The 21,730-nt window shown below is 37.6% G+C and overlaps 1 protein-coding gene across 2 annotated transcripts in view; it reads left to right on the top strand.

Moving 5' to 3' along the window:
- Positions 1-21,730, top strand: part of MCC (MCC regulator of WNT signaling pathway) — a 183,230-nt gene that overhangs the window by 2,787 nt on the left and 158,713 nt on the right. Inside the window, exon 2 of one of the 2 annotated variants that reach the window (XM_059873449.1) lies at positions 11,550-11,797. The exons of the other annotated variant lie outside the window; for it this stretch is intronic. Coding sequence (XP_059729432.1) covers positions 11,550-11,797 — 248 coding nt within the window. The remainder of the gene's footprint in view (positions 1-11,549; positions 11,798-21,730) is intronic. 2 annotated transcript variants of the gene reach the window in all.

The following is a 21,730-nucleotide window of genomic DNA, read 5'->3' as shown; positions in this document are numbered from 1 at the left end:
TAACATGGTGTCTCAGCTGTGGAAAAGCTTTGTTGTGCATCAAACTAATAAACCTCTTTAAATAGTAGCAGGGAAATACAGGCGCAGATGGAGAGGAGGAGCATGTCCTGGGATACTGAATAATTTTTGGGCTCTCACCTGAGATACTGATTAAATTCCAGGCTCTAAATAGGATGATATCAAAGCAATAAAGCATAATTAAGCATGTGCCATTGGTGGTTATAATCCAGTAGACACTGACCTATGGGATATTAAATGCTAAACCAGTGTCTCTGAGCATTGCATTGACATGCATATTGAAATTTTGCAGCATCCAGCTAGAGAAAAGTACTAAGAAAACAACAGAGTTTCAACTTGTTAGCTTGTACTGAAATGGCTTTTGATTCTTTTGCGGGTTAATGTTTGTTACTTAATTATTTTAACATTTTGCAAATGTTTGGCATTCTTCTCATACTTCTGCAACAAGAGGCAATTTCACAAAAATGAACCAACCAAGCAAGCAACCAACCAAACAGTACCATCCCCCACTTTGCAACTCAGTTGCAAAGCAGTCCACAATTAAGGCTGGATTCTGAATGCTTGAGATCAGCTGGATAAGCGTTGCTGAGAGCAGAAGGCACCCTTAAACACTGTTTACAGCAGAACTTTAGTTTTGCAGCTGTAGCTGGATTGTGTTGTTATTAACAAAAAGTTGTTAACTGAAAAAACAGTAATTGCTTTCCTTTGTTTTACTCTGTTTGCTTTGTAAAGTTTCAGAATCTGATGTTACGGTTATAAACATTTTCAGTTTCAGAGGATTGGTGAATTGTTCAGGACACGTGTGCGTTTTTTTCTTTTTTTCTTTTTGATGCTGTTTGCACATTTAATCTTGAATGCTGGGTTTTTATTGGTGATAGGCTAGATTAATGTCTTCTTCAGAAATTTAATTGCCTTGTAGCTTTATTATGTGTGGATTGTATTGAAATTCCATTTAGCACACAATGAATTTCATCTTCACTGCAGAAGTTACTAAATGGGTTTTGGATTACTCTGTAGTAGCACTGTAAAATGTAAAGGTAACTTTGAATCTGCAGGAAATACTTTTGCTTTAAAAAAATGAAGGTATGAGCTGTGGAAATAATAGGTGAAGAAAAAATTAATTTTATTTTTAAGCTACAAATATGGTAGCTTTCCAATTTTAACTTTTAAGCATGGATAAATAATTTTAGGGTTGTGAAGAAAAAAGGTAAAGCTAGTGTTTAGTTCAGTTAGAACTTTGTCATTATATTAACAATAATGGAATTAAGTTTAGTTTGTAGAGTTTGTTTGAAAACTGTGTTGTCTGTGTACACAATTTTTTTTTTTCACTGGTCAATATCTTACAGAAAGTCTTGGAAAAGTAGAGTACCACTAGACAGAGTAAGATGTTAAAAACCCAATAAACCTACTTAACTTTGTAAAGAGCTTATACAGCCCGTTGAAAGGCCATGCGGAATGTGCCTTCTCTAGCCCTGCACAGAAAGAGTTAAAAGGAACTAATTGGATTTGATTTGTTACCTGAGTGGTGTCAGTGGGACGTGGCTTTGGGAGCTCAAAACCTTTGCAAGTACGGGCTGGTCCTTCCCTTTTTAATGGCTTGTCACAGTAGCAGGACATTCACAGCTTTCTTGCTGAGTGTATTTTGGCACCCCTCCCTCCCTCCCCCCCCCAGTGTTTCTGCATCTGATTCTGCATCTAGTGGCTGCGTGCTGTTAGAGGAGAAAACCCAGTGTTTTCAAGAAGACAAAATATTAATCTGTTCATTGTCTTTTTAAAGGAGGAGATTTATTCTTCTATGATCTCTGTTACTCTCCACAGCAGAAGTTACCACTTCATTTAACCTTTTTTTCAAGTGTTTGATTTTGCTAATGTGATTCAACTTCTGTGTTTAACATTTCAAGAGGTACTATTGGTGCTTAAGGACAGCTAAAATGAAGCAGCAAAATCAGTGTGGCTTGTCTGTGACCAGTCAAGTTACCACTGTTGGTAAAACACTATTTAATCCATAAGATGACCATTTATGAAGTCATGTGAACATGTTCAGTCAGGATCTCTGAAAACTTACTTTGGGCATGAGGTAATATTCTGCATCTAGTCTCTGCAGAGTATTCTGTGCTGGTTGAAAGCAGTATCAGGATCAAGGTGTTTTGTGAGTGCTCAAATGTCAGCAGGCTAGGCAGTGATAAAGCTATTTATCCTACAAGCAAAAGGTTTCTAAAAGGTCAGCTCTAACAGAACAGGTGGAAATGCAAAACTGCCTTTGAAGTCTTGTGAGAGAACTAATATTTATTCTGCTAGTTTTGCAGCTACTGGGATTTCAGATTTCAAAAGAAGTTTGATCCCAGTACTGTACAGTCCTAAGTCTGGCCTCAATCAGCTGTCTGACAAGGAGACATCATTTAGAAGCAGTCTGCAAAATGTCAGCAAGACTGGGACAAAACTTTGCTTAGTCGTTGCCTTCAGTCTGGCTCTTCATATAGCTGGGCTGTTCTTACCATCAAGCTAAAAGAGTTAAGGCCTCAATAGAGGATTTTATTCTCACCTGAGGTCTGGACTATTTGCTTTGTGTCTTCTTTAAACCAGCTCAGTTTTCAAAATTCCAGGGGGGGAAAATCCCAAATCTTCAAAACTCCCAAGCCACCCCCCCCCCCCAAACCTTGGTAAAATGTACTTTGTTCTTGCACTGCTGATTTAGTTTGTCTTGAAAACAGTGTCAGCTCCCAGATTCTGTTCCTATGCTTAATGTTAGTCTTCATCCATCCCCATTAAGAGGCTGTTACAGGGTTTGTGATGGATGTAACTGAAGGATTGCTCTTATATGGATACAGCACAATACTTACTGTATGCTGAGTAGCGTGGAATCACTGTGCTGTTTCTCACATGATTGCAGTCTGTTTTTTCTGTTTCTCCTGGGACTTGCCTTAGTCAATGATTCCACAGTTGTGTAGAATTTTGTGGGGTTTTTAGTCCAACTTTGTCTTCCATGGGTCCTCTCAGAGCATCATAACCAAAAAGGAATAAGTTACCGGGAAAGCCTGAAGGGTGAACATATATGAGAAGTCTTAGAGACACAGTTAGTTTAGGATGAAGAAAAAGGTATCCACTTTGTTAAATATTGTGTCTAGAAAATACACCAAGAATCAACATTCATTAGGGGATTATGTATTTCAAATTCTGTATTTCTTACAGCTGGTACACAGTCAAACTTGAGTTGTCTGAACATATATTTTTTAATTGGTTACAACTCCAGTTCTTATGTAGATATCAGACACCTGAAGGGTGTTTTATCTGGAGCTGTTAACGTTTTAAAGTTACTTGGTGTGTTTTATATATGACTTTTATCTTTCCTCATTGGCACTATTAGTCTGGTAAAAGGGACTAAAGTATTTATCTCAGGCTTATTGTTACTTGGTATTACTGTATTTTCTTTCTTAGGACCTTGTTGTCCAGATAGGTTGTACTGTGGAAAAAGTGACCAAACAGTAATTCACTTAAAAATACAAATGTCAAATTTTTTAATCCCTTTGAAAGTTACCATCCAGCTGGTTGCTAAGCAGTGAAGTTATTTGTTATATTTATTAGTTTTGTTGTTGATTTTTTTATTTATTTTTTTGACTGAGATTGTTGCAAATACCATGCTAGTTGGATTATTACTGTAAGAGAAGTTAATCACTCTTTAAAGTCAGTAATTTCCTTTTTGTGATGAAAAAAAAGTAATTGTTAAACTGGGATTTTTTTTTGCCTTGTGTTTTTTTGGGTTTCTTGGTGGCAATTCTGAAAGATCAACTTCACAAATATACTCTGTTTTTTTCTTCCCAAGGGTGATAGGGAGCTCGGGCCCTCATAAGATGCTTTGGTGCTTGGTCTTTCTAACAACTCCATGGCCCTGGGTTTATAACATAGGAACCATTGGTGGCTGTTCTAGCAGGATGACTGGGATGGTAAATACTTGGTTTTGTTTAGCTCATGTGTGATTGCATCTCTGCTTACAGCCGACAAGGCAGTTGACATTCTCCTTAATCATTGTTGGTTAGCTCATGATCCTAGGGAGCAACTTTCTGTATGTTTCTAGAATTAATTTGCCAAAATCTATCATTTGAAATTCATGGATGGGTTGACTGAGTTGGGAGGCACTTGAATGAGAGAAGACTTCTTCCTGTTAACTCCTTGTATTTATTTGTATTTATTTGTTTGAGGGTGCCACGTGCTGGTAGTTGTGGATGGATTCTAAGATTATTTTAAAATTCTCTTTGTCTCTGTTGGGGTAGGCTGGAGATTACCTGACATTGATTGAAGCAGCAGGTCATACATGTTTTGATTGGGAGTAAGGAACCTCACAAAATACTTGGGCACCTGGCCTTTCTTGCAAATATATACCCCTAATCTGTGCACCTGCACTCTTTACACAATGAATTGTGAATAGCTAGCAGAGGGTTTCATGATTTTTTTAAGTCAGCCTGTTCTGCCAGGTGATGATCTGCTGTGCATGGTCCTGAAATTTCTCGCCGTCTGCACTAGAATTTGTTCAAAGAATTGCCTTAGCTGTACACTAGTTCAGTAAGAAATATTTCTTTGCAGCATGGCCAATTTATAGTTGTAGCTTTATCTGGCTGTGTTACTTTTAATGTTGGCACAAGACAGGAGGGGGATAAGAAACAAGACTGGAGCTTAGTTGTGATCCCTCTGGTGATGTCCTCTTGATTTTTAAACATGCTTCACTCCAAATGATCTGGGCTAAGAAATCTCACTAGGAGTTAATTCATTTTCAGAAGTGTAAAAGGGCAAGAGAGATTTTATTGAGAGTCTGATATCTCATGTGATAGATGAAAGGCATTAACAAGACTTACGTTGTGCCTAATTGAGTGTTGTCCAAAGGATGGGCTTTAAATGGCATCTAAAGGAAAAGTTATGCTGTGGATACATAGTTTTTCAAATCTGCTATTTTTACTGTGAATGTTCACATGCATCTTTTAGAATAAATAGTACATGCGTGGAATTCATACTAGTGCAGTGAGTTTTGCATTAATTGACCTGTGTTAATTAATGTCACCATAATGCTAAATTGTAATAAACACATTCAATGTCTCATTTCTTCTAAAAGTTTTTCTGCAGCAGTACTTTTTATATTTGATAGAAAAGAACAATATTAATGTAGTATTAGTGGTTATTTGATTAAATCCTTTATGTAATTTTTGAGGGTAAGCCAGGTCGCAGAGACCAGACCATCTCTGAATGAAAACTATGCTCCTGATAGTTGCTAACCACGTGGAAGAGTCTGGAGGTTTAATTGTGTATTAGCAGTATATTTGAAACCAAAGAAAAGAAGCACAAAAGAAATCGTAGAATGGCAGAGATTGTATTGACAAACTCTGCTTCTCCTTTGACAGATGGACTTTTGTTTGTCTGCAGCAGTTCAGTCTCCAGAGATGAGACCCTTCCCCAAACAGGGGACACCCTGTCCTCACAGGCTGAGAGATGCAGTTTGTGCTATCACTACTGAGTAGGTGATCAGAGCACAAAGTTTAAGCTATTTCTAGTGAGTAGAATATGTATTTGTTGTGTCATCTGTAAAATATGTTTCTGCTCTGAGAGGTACCTACTGCAGGCTGGCTGTCTTGTCCATATTTAGAGTGTAGTGGGGGAGAGACACACACAGACATGCTGAGGTGGGCAGGGAACTGTCCCCTGCTTCCCCTGAGGAAGGGGCGGTGGTGTAGGCTGCATGCTTGCAATAGTATTGTGAGAGGCAGCCAAGGCAGGACAGAGCTGGGAAGCAGGAGCTCAGATGGTTGACTTATGAATAAAGGGTTTACTTATGAATACAGGGTTTTGGGGCTGGCTGAATGTTAAATTTGTCTTTTTCCTGATGATGATTAGTGTTGTGGATCTGGATCAAGCTGCATGTTAGTTGTGAACAGGCGCTGGAATATGCAGAAGTTGAAACTAGCAGGGAATTTCAAGTGTAAAATTGTTCCACAATATAGAAGCAATTTTGAAAAAGTTACAGAAAAAATAGAGAAAGAGTACCCAAGAGAGGGAGTCAGTAAACTGCTGATGATGCTAAGATGTGTGAGATTTTTGTTTTGTTTTCTTTTGCTTTCTACATTGAAAATAATGCATGTAGTGAGATTGTTCCTGCAAATAGGACTGGTAACAAATACCTTGGATGGAGAGGGAAGAAAGAAGTTGAAGAGTGCTTGGATTTGTTTTAATTAGTTGTACTTGGAGATTTTGATATAATAATCCTAAGGACAACCTCAGAATTATTTTCATTCTTTTTCCCTGAGCTCTTCTAAAAGACAGAAGAACAGAAAATGGGGAAAGATAAAATATGTTGCTTTTCTTTAAAAATGTGTTGAGGTCGTGGTCAGTCAACAGACATCTTGTTGATTTGTTAAGAAAAAGTTAGGTTGAACTCATCTAATCTAGATCTACTGTCAGCCATTTGTGGTGGGAGTGAAACAAGAGATGCCCTTGGTCTTGTCTATTTTAAGGCTTTTGATGTTGTTTTATGACCTTTGTAGGCAAGCCAAGGAACTAGACTGAGACTTCAGTTTGTTCAGTTTGGTTTTTTTTGAGCTATACTTGGAGCTCATTAGACACCTGTGCTTTGTCTGACAAACAAAATACTGTATCAAATTGAAATCAGAAGGATGGCCTGGATCAAATCAGTATTATTAAGGATTAATGATCTGGATGACATGATAATGGGTAAACTTTCTTAAATCTGAGGTGACATCAAGCTAAGGAAAATTGGAAACTTGCTGTGGGGTAAGAGTCACAATTGGTGCTGACAGATGAAGCTACTGCTTGAAAAAAAGTCAAGCGACATAAAGTAGGGATAAGCAGACATTAGCACATTTGATGGTACACATACAGGATGTGTACTAGATGAAAACCTTAATGAGATTTATAGTGGTTCTCAAGTTAAACTTGAGCTATCAGAATTGTTCTGTTGCAGAACAGGACTTCTGCTTTCACCTTCTAGTCTCTTTTCAGTGTATGCTTTAAGCTGGTGTCCAGTTCTGTGTGCTGTCATCCATTCAGTTGTTGGATCATTTAGAGAAAGACAAGAGCAGTTTATGATGATTGAAGATACAAAAAATGAGGTTCTTTACTCAAAAGAAGGTGGAACATCTGATTACGGGCTTTAAATATGTAAAGACTGTTTTTCTTACCCACTAATGGCAGAAAACAGTATGTTAACTTCCTTTTTGAAGAAGCAATCCAAATTGTATCTGGGAAAATTGAAATAAGGAGACTTGCAGGAGAGAACACTGAAGTGCTAGGACAGAGTGCACGTGGAGGTTGTGGCATTCTTAAAAAGCGGCTTAGACACCTTTCCATGAGTGATGATACTTTTTTGAGTCTGGTATGTTTTCTGCACTGGTAGGTCTTACTTGCCTGTTTTCCTCTGTTTAGGAGTTTGTCTGCTGAGTTACACAATTTGTCTCTTGTGCTTGTAATCAGGCAAATGTGCAAGATCCCATATAGTGCCATGTAAACTTCCATTATTCAGAACTCAGTGGTTACAGAGTAAATATCCCCTTGTGGGATAGCAGTCTGGTCTAGTGACCTACCCCCCTGCAATTTCTTTCAACTTTGTGTTTACACTTTGCTTTAATTCCATCATAAATGGGCACAAATATAAAAAAAAAGTCCTATAAAACTATGAAATGTCAGTCAATGCTCTTAGGAAAAGTTTTCATGTAGCGTGAAAAAATCCATCTGCATGAATTCCGTTCCTGATCACAATGAGATGTTAAAACTGAAGCTTCAGTGTGAGTTTTCAGATCCCAGTATCAGCAGTATTACTGCTCAGCATTTTAACAAGCGTGTCCAGGTGATGTGCCTGTTCTCCATCCCATCCTGCCTCACATTATTCATGCCTTGCCAAACTCATCAGCTTCACTGAAATGGCTCATTTACAACTATTGCCCAGTTCTGACAACATATTTGATACACAGAAAATAGGGAGCATTGGGACAGCCATTAGGAAATGGAGCTTTACATTAAAAGTGAACACAATGAGTGTTACTGTGTATCTTATACTTTCATTTTAAAAAGGGTTGATTAATACTAACTGCTACATAGTCTAGCACTAGGAAGTAAACCCAAAGAAAATACTCCTGAAACAAAATGCATTTTGTTTATCAATGCAGACAGTATTCCAAATATACATATAAAAATTGTTTACACATCAATTTATCAGTTGTTTCATGTATGAATAGCAGTGATGGTCATGAATGCAGTTTATTAAGCTGAGGTGGGACCTTCAGGCCTTTTTTCCTAAGAATAACTTTCAGGCAGATGTATTGTTGCGGGAAACTTGTGTTTCTTCATCCTCTGCCCTTTTGTAAGGACATCCAGTTTGCAGCAGATGAAAAATTCCAGCAATTCTGAAGCTGTCCTCATTATTCCTTCAGAAGTTGCAACTTCAGTCTTGCCCTACCACTTCCTTTAAAAGATAATATGGAAATGCTGATTTAGTCTTATCAGGATGATCTGTGCCTGATAAAGTAATAGCTTCTGTATTGTTAAACCATCAAAATTGGTAATAATTGAGGAAATTTGAGAGCAAAAAATAACCTCTTAAAGTATTTCTATATGAAAAGGTCGGTGGAGATGTAATTGTTTAGATAATGACAAAGGTAATGAACTCTGTTTCTGAGGCCAAATGCATTAGACAACAGAAATTTCTTTTTGTGGTTGTTGCTGGTTCTGGAAATTATTTCTTCAAGAAAACATACAAAGTAAGAACTGCTGTGGGTCTTTGTCCTCTTTCCTAGTCTACCTGCTACCTATTTCCATCTGCTAGTGAACTTCTTGAACAGTTTTCTTCCCTTCTGGAAAGTCAAGATGTGTCAGGCCTTGGGTGGACCACAAAACTACATAAATTCTCCATCCAACATGCCCTGTAGGTGAGGACATTGTTTTTATTAGTGTTTTTCAGACAGCAGTGAACATTGTCTTTTAGTCTGGTAACCTTCCAAAGTGCTCTCTGTAGCTGGGTGCTAACCTCGAGATGTTTTTTTTGCCAAAGATTACAGTGTCATAGAGGGCTTGTGTGATACACACTCACTGTGGTTTCTGCTTTCTTGGCATTTCAGATGAGGGTGGATTTATTGTGCTTTACTTCTGCTCATCCAGATTAAGAAATAAGCATTTTGATGCAGCCTGCCTCGTGATGCTTGGAGCCTCTTACCTAATAATTTCTCTACCCATCTAAAACTCTGTTAGAATTTTATTCAGAACAGAAGGTGTCTTTCTGTGAGCTTTTCTGACTGCAGACGAGCAGAGTTCTGGGATTGCTGCCAGGATTGTTTGCCTGCAGTTGCTCATAGAAAAGTCAAAGCTGCAGAGCTGATGTGATTCTGTGGTTTAAGTTGTGAGGGCTTGACTTGTGTGAAAATCAGAGCCAATTGCGCAGTGGGTCCAGGATGCTCTGGAGATTGGTGGCTGCACCAGGGACCTAAATTAAGCAGCCTCCTACCAAGAAGAGAAGTGATCTGGAGAAAGTTTTGTACATCTTTTAGATCAGCAACTTCTTATTGCCTCTGAGTGCTCTGGTCATCAGTCATTTTTAGATTAGTCATTTCAAAATTAATGTTTCAAATGGATTGCTATTTATCTACAGTATTGGCCTAGAAGTGACTCATGACACCACTGCATGGAACAGGTTTTCCTACACTGTCTGTTTATTTACTCTATTTGCCTCTAGGGAGCTTGGCTGCATTTATAATTTTGGCTTCCCTCTTCAAAGGTGTTTCTGCACCTAGTCTGCAACTTGTATTAGCAAAGATTAAATGCTTCCTGGCAAAATGATGGTACCTTTTTACTAGCTGAAGTTTTAAATAGTTTTAAGAAGATACATGTTTTCTCCTTGGTATTATGTAGTGGAACAATCCTTGAGAGATTTCGTTTATAAATCAGTTTGCATTTGTGTAACACCTTTAGAATGTAGGGAACCAGAACTGGGTTTGGACATGTCCCTGTGGGCTGTAGTGAAATAGAAGCTTTACAATTGTCATGAGCAGGTCTGTGTAAGGTGTGCTGCCAGTGCCACAGCCTCCTCCTACCCCAGTATAGGAGATTAATTCTTCTGGAGCCAGGGCAACAGACCTATGTCCTGGAATCCCCTGGCAAAATCACCCTGTACTGCTTCTCCTGGTACTTGTTTCAAAATTAGCACACCTCTGCAGAGTCCCTCAATCTGAGGCTATGTCTGCTCTGTTCCAAGACATAGCTGAATTGTATCTGTCATTCCCCCAGGTAAAAATTTGAATGTGCTCTCATCCTTATTTTTCTTTGCAACATCCTAGTGAGATTGTATTTCTGTTGGTTTAATTTTTAAAAATAAGAAACTGAGCCATGGAGCTTATTTATTAATTGATCAGATTCAAATCTAAGAGCAAAACTCTGAGCAAAATCTGAACTGCAAGTAATAATTGCTTATGTTTGGCCTATGTGATTAATTCTTCTGTAATAAAGTTATTTCTTGTCATAAGTAGAGATTAGTTTGCTTTCTGTTATTTTTCTTGGGGTTTTATTTGTTTTTAAACTACATGGTCATATTGTTATCATTATTATTATTATAATCATATTGTCATTATTATCATCATTCTCATCGTCACTGCTGTTAATATTGTTACTATGATCAGTATTATCCAATTTTATTGTAAACATCTCTGACACGAATTCTGTTTCTGCAGCTCTGGAATTTCTTCATAGAAGAGACTTAAGACCTCCACCCAATGTACAACTTCTTTCTGTAGAATAAAATGGGCTTGATTTTCATAATAAATTACTTTATTGAAGCTCTTCATGTGAGAACTTTGAGTATTTCAATGTATCATGTTTTCACAGAAACCTTCTGAATGATACCCTGATACTAGGAATGAAATAATAATAATACTATTAAATCTGCTAATAATTCATATAATAGTAATATTACACATTTCCTTTGCCTTCCTTCTACTGAAAGATTTTGTTCAACACACAAATAAGCTATATGCTTTTATGCTGCTTTAAAAAAGCCATAACATAGAAACACACTCATGCTATTTTTGATATAAATTGGTATGGTAGTGCTGTGCAGTCCAGTCTAAAAAGTGTTTAAGAAAAGGATGGCAGGAAAGAAGCAGTGAAATGTGAGAGTAGCAAAGTAGTGGTAATTTAAAAAAAAATAAAAATTCTAATCAGAGAGAATGGACGCCCAGAAGATTTGGTAGCATAGAGCAGCTGTTACTTCAGATCTAGTTGAATTGGTTTGCCCACATTTTATTGAGAATGTTATTATTTGTCATTTGATAAATATGCATCATTCAGATGCTGGAGAAATTGTTTCGAGATTTTGTTTCCATCAGTAGTTGGCTTATTGGTTTTAAATGCCTGTGCATTAATGTGTATCCTGATTAGACAGGGTTAGTATTCCTTTTGTTCAAAACTAAGTTGTTGTTTTTTTGTTTTCTCTATTCCCACTTTTCCAATCTTCCCCCACCCCCCATTTTCCCCTCCAAAAATATCTTTAGGAATGACTTGCTGATGGTGTGCCGCCAGCTGAATATGGAGGCATCTGTTGCAGAGATCATGCACCAGCTGGGAGCAGATGAAAATGGAAAAATTTCCTTCCAGGATTTTAGTCAGTGCCGCATGGAACTGGTACAGGAAATCAAGAAGGAGGAAGTGGAGCTTTCTGTGAAATCGGATGACTCTTGTAAAAAGAAAAAGTTAAGGGATAGAGTAGCTTCCTGGCCAACTAGCAGCAATAACAGTTTAGGTAGGTATGACTTTTAAATGTCCTGTGGGTGTAATTTAACAAAAGGTAAACTGTGGGGTGTTTGTTACTGATTTCACTGGCATTAGGGTTGCCCCTACAGGGCTTTGTGGATCTGCCTTTGCATAATTTCATCATATACTAGAGTGCTGTTGTAATGGATGTAGACTTGTCATCAGAATATAAACTAGAATGTGTGCAGAGCATCCTCTTGTAAAAATGCAAATTGCACAAGAGAATTGCACAGATTTCCTTGGAAGGGTAAGGGTTGGTAACTGAAGATCCAGGGAGTTCTCTTCTCTGTTCTCTGTAAAGCTCAGGCAGGTATGTAGATAAAACTGGAAAATGAGGGAAGACTTAATCTTGGTTCCAGTCATAATACAGTGTAGGAATTAGTGTTTCTTGGATGCTTTAAAAATCGTTCCACTGAGTGGGAGATCTGAATGCTGGAAGAACCCTACGATTTAGAGAATACAAAAATACTTCTCCATCTGGTTGAAAACCAAACAAAATCAAAAACCAGAACCAACCAAACCAAAAGAAACCAATAAAAACAAACCCCACCCCCCAAAAAAAACCTCAAACCAACAAACAAAAAAAAAGTGCTATTCCATCCACAGGAAAATGGGCTGTAGGAAGGGATTATCAGTGTCATTGAGCCCAGTCCTTGATAGCACTGTGACCAGTCAGCATTAGGTCAGAAATGTTAATACTTGCAGAATGCTTCCTTTCACCCTGTAAAAAAATGGAAGAGACTAAAGGACACAGATTCTGGGATCAAAAATGGCAGAGTGTGGTGTTTTGTGGAAAAAGCTGATGATGCTGTCCATTTCCCAACTCCCTACATCAGGTGCATGCTGGCTATGAACAACTGCTGGCTGATGACCATGGAACTGACCTGCGTCCATTCTTCACAAAAATGGCATCAACTTCTGGTGGTGTTTAGTTGGAGCTATGTCTCCTCAGCTTTTTCTTTGGGCTATGTGGGCATACATGTTTTAAAACACTTTTTAAACTGGAAATTAGTCTTCCCAATAATTTTTCTTTGAAGTGTCTTAAATTATTTTGACGATATTTTTGTATTGTCAGATGTGCTTCATACATCTTCTGGAGAGTTGTGTTATTCCAGCTTCTCATGTTAGGTCAGGGTTATCTCAAGGTCATGTTCTTGACTTGTTGGCCGGTATAATGTTGAACATCAGATTTATTTATTTATTTGAAGGTAGTTGATGGTACATGGGATTTCTGTTTTAGCAGCATGGATGCAAAGCATACTGAAAGCAATACAGGCACAAGTCACACATAACAGAGGAGAGCAATTGCAGGGCACAGCTCAATCACAATACCAGTGAGGCTGAGCCGTGTATACAAGTACTCCACACTGGCATGGCTAACTCAGGGAGACATTCACACTCTTACTGAACTCAGGGAGAAATACAGCACCAGTTGATTCTCTCAGGTGTTTATTGTTTATTTGAAGCAAAACCCACCCTCAGGTCCTCCTGGTGTTGAGATCAAGCCCGCTTTTTTGCAGCAGCTGTGATCAGTCCCAGCCCATATCCTTCCTTGAGCTTTGTGGGCACATCACCCTGGCCCATCCCTACTCCTGCTCCTGTAGTAGGGCTTTACTGATCAGTCACACCTGTCTTTATCTTGTCAGTAGTCAGCTTCATAGAAAGTAAAACTGGGCATGTGTTGATTTTGGTGCTTTGGTCTATCTATTCATTTACTTATTTATTAGCTTTGTAGGTATGGGATTTGCATGTTCTGTCTTACGTCACTTTGCACATGTTTTTAGCTAGCCATCTCAGAAATTCAAATTTTCCTTGTTTACTTTGTATCCTTGGTGAACTCCTTATCTTTTTGCTTTTTAGATGAACTATACTACTCCCTTATCATCCTATCGCCTCATGCTCCTTGGCTTTTCATTTTGGCTTCTCAGCACAGCAAATCTGTTTCATAGCTCTGTTTATCTTCCATCTCATATTTTATAGCTTCATAGTCATATTTTGTTATAGAGGTAGTTTGTTGTTAGCATTTCTTCTGTTTATGTTTTTTTCATATATATTGTTGGATTGCAAAACTCTGTAGTTTCTATGCCCATTTCTCCCATCACTTTCTGTATTGAAATTTTCGTAAGCCTTGTGCTCAATTGATTTCCAGCTTGTGAATCTCTTTCTGGAGCTGTCAGACAATATTTCAAAGCCAAGATTGTGCATTTTTTTTTGCTTTAATGATGTTGTGTGTTCCCTTTGCTCATACAGTTATCTTAGGTTGCCTGTATTTTTGGTGCTGACACAGTTGTATTTTCCTGCAAATAGAGTTGTTGTTCTGCTCTGAGATGGCTATACAAAGTTTCCCTGTTTGCTGACCAGATTTCTGGGGTTTAAAATCTTCTTTCTTAGACAAACCAGCCAAGTAATTATGATTTGTAATAATCAGGGGTGAAAGACAGCTCCTAAACTTGATAAGAAAAAGGCCAACATAATAGGAGACATAATAGTCTCAAAATTTATCCCACAAAGAATCTTACTAATTGCTGCCAAAAAGTATTCATAGATGGACTTTCAAATTTATTAGTGTATAGAATTCAATCCCAACTAATTTTTCCCCAATTCCCCAGCTGCTGTTATTTTTACAAGAATAATTTAATTAATTTTTGAAGTTGGTGAGTGAACCCATTTTTCTTTTCCTCTTTTTTCCCCAAAAGTTAAGATCAGAAGATGTGTGAGTTTCTTGCCTTGATATATTTTGCTCTGCTGATGAAGTGTGACTATCTTACTCCACTGTACTTCTAGTGCTAATGGGGAAATTACTGGATTTGTCCTTGTCCTGCCTTGCCTCTTGCAAGTATTCTTAGAAAACATACAGAGATGCTCCCCCCCCCCAAAAAAAAAAAAAAAAAAAAAAAGGATGGGAGGAAATACCAAAGATGACCATTTAGGATGCAACTGTTTTTTATTTGGTTGTAAATGAAGACCATTGTGGCAGGACTGTTCAAAATGTTCTACATAGCTTTCTTTTCAAAGAGTCAAGGAAACAGCGATGCAATACATTTCTATAATATAAGCCCAGCCTGTGGTATGAACATAATGACAGCTGAGGAATTACACTTGCAGTCAAGCTTTAGTTATGACCTATGCCTTTCTGTGCCTTCCTGATGTTTCTGTGCCTTTCATTTCTTTGAGGACTCATTTATATACTCAAGAGTGATCAAAGAATTGATTATGTTGTTATTGAGTCTTTGCTGTTGCTTTCTAAGCATTGCTTGAGACAAGAGACATCATGTACAAATTCTAACAGGAGCTTGGTGGATGTTATTTTTTTGTATTACCATTTTTTTTCTGGTCAAAACACTTTTAATTGAACTTTATTTTCAAAGATAGTATACAGGTGTTTTTTTCAAGACTAATTTCTACATAGGGTGTGAGCTGCTGCTGATATTTAAAGCTGATATCATATATTGATGTGGGGCACATAAATGACAGCATTTCAAAACTCATTGGACTGGTATTGAGTAGCAGGTGTCCCGATGATCTGAAACAAAGGAATCCAGCCTCTGGCATGAATGTTTTTACACTGCAAGTTTGTGTGTAATTGTGCAGAGATTACTAGTCAGGCAGACTTTTCTTGGAACTGTTCCAAATTCCTAAGAAAAGAAATAAAACCTTTGCTGCCTATAAGTTTTGCTTTTCATTATGAAGAAAATAACTTCGAAAAAAAGTTGCAAGAAGTAATTGCATCTAATCTACTATTGAACTTCGTCTCATCCATCTGTTTTATCATTGATAAGGTTATTCAAATAATTTGGCCCAATTTTGCCCAACAATTTTCACGCCTGTGTTTCCAGGTGGAATGCAGAAGTGAGGAAATTGGTTGACTCTCTTAATGAAAGTGTAGGACTCAGATTTATTAATACTCACTTGTGTATGTCCTCAGTAAGCCAAGCCTGCATCCATATCTACCATCCTGATAAGCAAATGAGTGTATAGATTTAAAAGTTTCATGTTTTATTCAAGTGCACAAAAAAGGAAGTTTTCAAAGTTACTAGGATTAGGCTTTTTGATGTTTATTAATCAGCAATTCAAAGTTGTTGTAATGTGTTGCCATTTTTATCCTACACTATTAATGTCAGCAGGGGCTTTAACAATAATTTGCAAGTAATAACCACTTACTTTTCTATAAGTGAAATGGAATGTAAACTCTGTTGACATTCTTGCATTTTAAAACAGAATTTTAAGGAATTAATAAAATAACTTTTGAAAGTGTTGCTGGAGTCTTGCAGTCACCAAATATGACCTCTTTATTATATAGTTTCAGTAGGAAATGCAGGAAGAATGTCAGTTACTGATCAAATCTCTGGACTGATCTGTCCAGCTATGGAGAATGAAGGCTATGATAGGTACAGTAAATCTGTGTGAATAATGTAGTGAGTGATGGAGGTGGATTGCTTGGCACACAAAAACTTTATTGCAGCAGAACTAAATCTCTAATATTTAAAGCAGGGAGTTGCTAAACAGTTGTGGCTTCTGTTAGCTTTTCAGTGTTGTATAGCTTTGTATGTCTTTTATAAAAGCTAGCATTAGAATTATTTATGTTATGCATTTGTATAGATTTGTCTAGCTCTTTACGAGGAGCAAATTGCCATTTTTTCTCCTTGATAAAAAATTGCCGATTTCTAGCACCAATTGACTTGGCGGATGGACAAGAAATGGCACTATTTATTAGTACAGTCTTGGTTTCCTTTAACTGCATGTATTTGTTGATCTGATTTCATATTCTAGAGAAACAGTCACAAATACTAGAATCCTTTACCAATTTTTGGCTGTAGGTTAGTACTTAGTAATTAATTCATAGCTAATTCCCCTTTCTTTACTGAAAATAAGTCCCCTGAAAATTTGCTATGATAATTTATTTGCATAGTGGATCAAGCATGAGAAATAATCAAAGGAATGGTAGGAATTCAGCCTTAAATTAAGCTTATGGGTAAATAGGAGAGGCAGACCAGTGGGGCTGAAAAATCATTATTTTTGTTGTACATTAATTCCATGTTTGATCTTACTGCAAATAAATTGCTCTTGAGAAACTGATGCAGTGATTACATTTATTTATGCTGTATTTAATTAAAAACTACAGAGCACATATGGATTCAAAGGCATGCTGCAGATTTTCTTGAAATTTATGAGCAAAGTTTCACCCTTAGAAATGTTTAACTAGAAAAGCTTTGAATTTCTGCTAGGCCAAATTTAATTACAGACAAACTCCTGTTAACTGTAAGTGGTTTAGTTTATTACGTTTAAATAATCTTTTGATACCACTGTCTTTGTGCAGAGCAGCAGAATATAGGTAACTTTTCTTTTCTTTAATAAACATAGAATTTAAGTTCCGTGAGCATCCTTACAAATGAAACTGAATTTCAGGAGGTTTATAATTGATAGCTGATGAATCTTACTGAAATCATAATATATAGTATGCATTAAACACCAGTGAATGTATACAGGATTAAATTGATCCCTGCAGGGATTTCCGGTGTCTGATAGAAAAAGAGACTTGGTTGAAGCTTTCTTCTGGTTTGAATATTTGTAAAATATAAGAACAGCTAATCTGTATTAGACCAGACTTTATTGGTAAATGGTAATTCCGTCCCCTAGCATGGTGAGAGGAAGATAATTAGAGAAGATTGTAGGGTCTGAGTGATCATGTAACAATGCTTGCATATTAAATTTCAGCTCAGGGACTTCAGATTAGAGATAGTTGCACTTGCTTATACAAACTTGGCTTCCCTCCCTCTAACCCTGTCTTGCAGGACTGAGCTTCTGAACATATGCAAGTATTTGGTGTTCACCATGGCCTGCCACCAGGAGTAGCACATCTTGCCCTTCCATTGTATGAGGAACAAACTCTTCTTGCTTTCCTGAAGTTTCCTTCCTCACACGTATTTTCAGGGTTTTTTCCTCTCTTCCCACCTCCCCCTCCCTCCCCAGAGTGTATCTAGTCAAGGTTGAGCATTGCATTGTGCTGTGTTACCTTCCTCAGTAGAAGCACTAACAGAGTCAGTCACCTCTATGCCTTCCATAAAACTTACAGGAATTCAGTGTATTTGACACTTTGACACCAAATGCCCTTGAAATTACCAAGCACCTCAACATTTTGAGAGGAAAGGGAAGGACAGGCAGCTGAGTAGGTAGAACTGGGGGAAACAGAAAGCTGCTGTTCCTGAGAGCTGCTGCTGCCCAGAGCACCACAGGTCAGGCTTGTTTCAGAGTACTGCTGTCTGTGCCTCCTGGTCAGCTCCAGTGGTAACGCATGGAGCTGTGGTTTGTGTTTGCCATATGGTTTGGAACTGGATTACAATATCACTTCCTCAGTTTTGTCCCAGTTTATGCTTTCCATGCAAACTGTGATCAGCTTGAGAAACTGAAAGGCTGCTGGGGTTTTCATAAAAGGCATGCTTCATTTGGCACAAGATGAGCACTGTCACACATCCTACACTCCAGGTTTTGTAAATCAAGGGCTGCCTCCTGCCTGCTTCTAATGTGGCTCTGACATACTAAGGTTCGTGAAATAGGAGCAAAATGAAACTGACAGACAACAAAATCTGGATTTGTTTGCTTGGATACATGTTTATTCAAGTCAGATCTAAAGTGAGGTTGTCTTGAGTGGAAGGTAGTCAGGGAGGAAGCTGATTATTCACCTATAAATTTCCATGTAAGGAAAGCCAACTTTTTTTAGAAGTGCAGTGCATACGGTACAAATACTGTACCTGAAAGGTATGTTGGAACTTCCCCCAGCTTCTATATGACTTCAGGGTTTTTGTACCCTTTTTCCTATATACTGTATACTCCCCTCTTTACTAGAGATCATTCATTTTCAGGGGAAAAAAATGATTGTTTTCTGCCTTAATAGAAACTTCAAATTAAATTCTAGATTGAGTTCCTGAATACGATGCAGTTGCTAGCCAGCAGAGTTCTGGCAAAATTTAGGTAAGGTGCTTAAACAATACTGGGTATTAGAAGACCTTGGTTTCTAGAAGTCATCCCCTTGTTGACAAGTCATCCCCATCCTCTGTTTCTTATGTCTGAATAGAGGAAATGATTATCTGGTCTCAGGGATAGTCTTGAATAATCTCAGAGTCAAAGACAGGTGTATGAAGGTGTTATGGATAGTGTGCTTTTATTTTGTTTTCTATGTAACTGTTTCCTATATGGTCAATGCCAGTATGCTGGAAAGTACTGAAACCATGATAGTTTACATAGATGCATTTCTCCAGCAACTGAAATAAATTTAAAGAAGGCAAATTAATGGAAATTCCACAAACATTTATTAATATGTATGGTTTGGACTACTGATTTAACAAACTCAGCTTCTTCATCCAAAAGACCTGTTGAGTGACTGGGAAATTATAATGAGAGAAATTTCATCTTTAACTAGATATGTCTCTATGTGTTTTACTTTCTCAAGGCTTTATGAATTATCTTGCCTACTTTATGGTTTTGCTCTTGGCAAGCTGATTCACTTATCTATCCTAATTTTCATGTAGCTGTTTGATTTATTTTTCTTAAGACTTGACGTAGTTTTTGTAAGTGATAAAAATCTGCTTAGAAAAATATGTCATGGAATGTAAAAAATTAAAATCCAAAAGCCTAAAAAAAAAGAGATAGTATTACTCTGGTAAGTAAGAGTGCTGGTTATGTTGCAGACTGTTCCAATTTCTTTAATGTGCATTTAAGTGTTTCTGAAATTTATGCTTTAATGATACCCTCTAGTGAATCGGGCAGGCAGCACAAAATTGGAGAATTCTCAAATTCTGAATGTACCAGTGGTGGGGGTGCTTCACTGAACCTGAAATACAGTTCAGGTTTTGTGATGATTTTTGCAAAATATACCAGTAGACAGTGCAAATATGTGAACTTGTAGTTCAGGGACAAAAGGATGATGACGTGTGAGCTGGCAGCAGTCTTTTAGAGCAGAAATTATCAGTGTGGTTCAATTTTCCTCTTAGGCTTAATTTCATAAAAGAGATTTCTCCCATGAGTAAGTTATGTTAGTTAGTCAGTGTGGGGTGTAGCTGTGGTTTCCTTCCCTTGGAGCTTGTTATCCTCACTCCCAAGAAATGAGAAAAGGACTGAAATAACACAACCTAACATTGTATGTTGTGTGCAGTGCTCATCAAACCAGAAAAAAAGTATGCTGGGAGGAAAAAATTTAGACAGTGATCCCACAAACCCTTACCTTGAGATTCTCCATTTCCCATAACTGCTTTGTCCACATCAGTTATTTCCTTTGCTGTCACTGGACAAGTGTTGCAAAAAATTCTAATGTGAAGTGTCTCTAGGACTGAAGGCAGAGTTGAGAATACATTCCTTCCCCCCTGAATTCTCCTAGAACTTGTGATGGATGTACAGATAGCTTTCTGTGTTTAATAAAATCTCTCACCCAGCTGTGCATGTGAGGATCAGTTATTATCATCATCAGTCTTCTGCTGTGCCATTCATAGGTGTCATTCATATTGTTTTATCATCTGATGCAAAATAATAAATAACTTTTAAAGAGTGATTCCGGTTAAATAGGAAACAGTTACCTTAGTTGTCAGGCTGTCAGCTGAAGCCAGAACCTTTGGCCTTTGATCCCTGTATGGAAGTGTTTTGTAGAAAACAGTGAAAATAATTGTGATAAGTTCCAAATATGACTATTATTTTCACTTTCCTAATCAGGTTGGATTAGTATAAAGTTGATGCCTCTATGAGAACATAGCTTCTTTTCAGTTGTTTTGATTTACTGTACTTGGTATGTTGCTTGATCAATTGGAGCCTATGTAGTTCCTAAATTTTCTTTAAAGTTAATTTGGGTTTTATTATGTTTGCATCAGCTTGGGCAACTTGAATTGTTTAAATGTCCAAAGACTTACTCTTGTTCTTCTTGGTTTCCTGAACAGCCTGCATTTTTTATAGCTAGACCTACTCCTAGAGGCTCTGACTTGACTAGCAAGTGCAAAATGACTGTTCTTTGTTAATTTTGTACATTTCCCCCTTCATTCAGTGAGCTTACCTCCAGAGCTATTATAACTGAAGTTGTCAGGGAGCTCTGAAATGGCTAGTGCTTTTCACTAATCTCCCTGTTGCCTTCACTGAATAATAATAATTCAATTTTCCAACTCTTTGTGATAGGTTATCACAATTTAACTGTTGAATGAAAGATGAGCAAAAAAACCCCCGCTGAAAAATAGCCATTCTTCTGGTAATATAATGCATAAAAGTTTAAGTAGCTAAATGTCATGGCTACCTCATGGAAAACAGTGATCAGACTCTTCACTGTGTGAGGTGAATCAGTGTGACCAGGGAGCTGGTTGAGAGCCCACGTTGTCAGCTGTCTTCATGTTCTCCCTTCACAAGTCAGACTCACTTCAGAACTTGATGCAGGGCTAAGTTTACAGTGCCTCACTTTTCCTGATACCCCAGATCCTCTCAGAAAAAAATACATCTTCAGTGTCCTACCATCCTGATGGTTTATCTTTTCTACCCTGTGAGCAATGAAGAAATCACATAATGCTTGGTTCACCAGCATAGCCTGGTAAAGTTATCCTTTACCAAATCAGAAATCCTGGCTTGTATTTTTGGCAGATGTGTTTCTTTGTTGCAGAATATAAGAAGGTTAACTGCTGGAACATAAGATGAAATGCCATTTTCTGTCAGATCAGAGTGGCAGGGTGGCACCAGAACACAGACCAGAGAGCTTTGCAGTCATAAAGGAAGATTTAGATAGTAGGAATTCTCAGTGCAGGTAGGCAGGGTACACTATTCAGAGTGGTGTTTGTGAATCAACCTGACTGTTTTAAACAGCTTTGGTACAATTCACAAACTGAAATTTTATGTTACTATGGAATCTTTCATGTGCCATCAAATGAAACTGTCCTTTGTTATTCTTTAATACACTATG

Source organism: Haemorhous mexicanus, chromosome Z (genome assembly GCF_027477595.1).
Source record: "Haemorhous mexicanus isolate bHaeMex1 chromosome Z, bHaeMex1.pri, whole genome shotgun sequence".
Taxonomy (NCBI): Eukaryota; Metazoa; Chordata; class Aves; order Passeriformes; family Fringillidae; genus Haemorhous; species Haemorhous mexicanus.
This window is presented reverse-complemented; position numbering and strand designations above follow the sequence as displayed.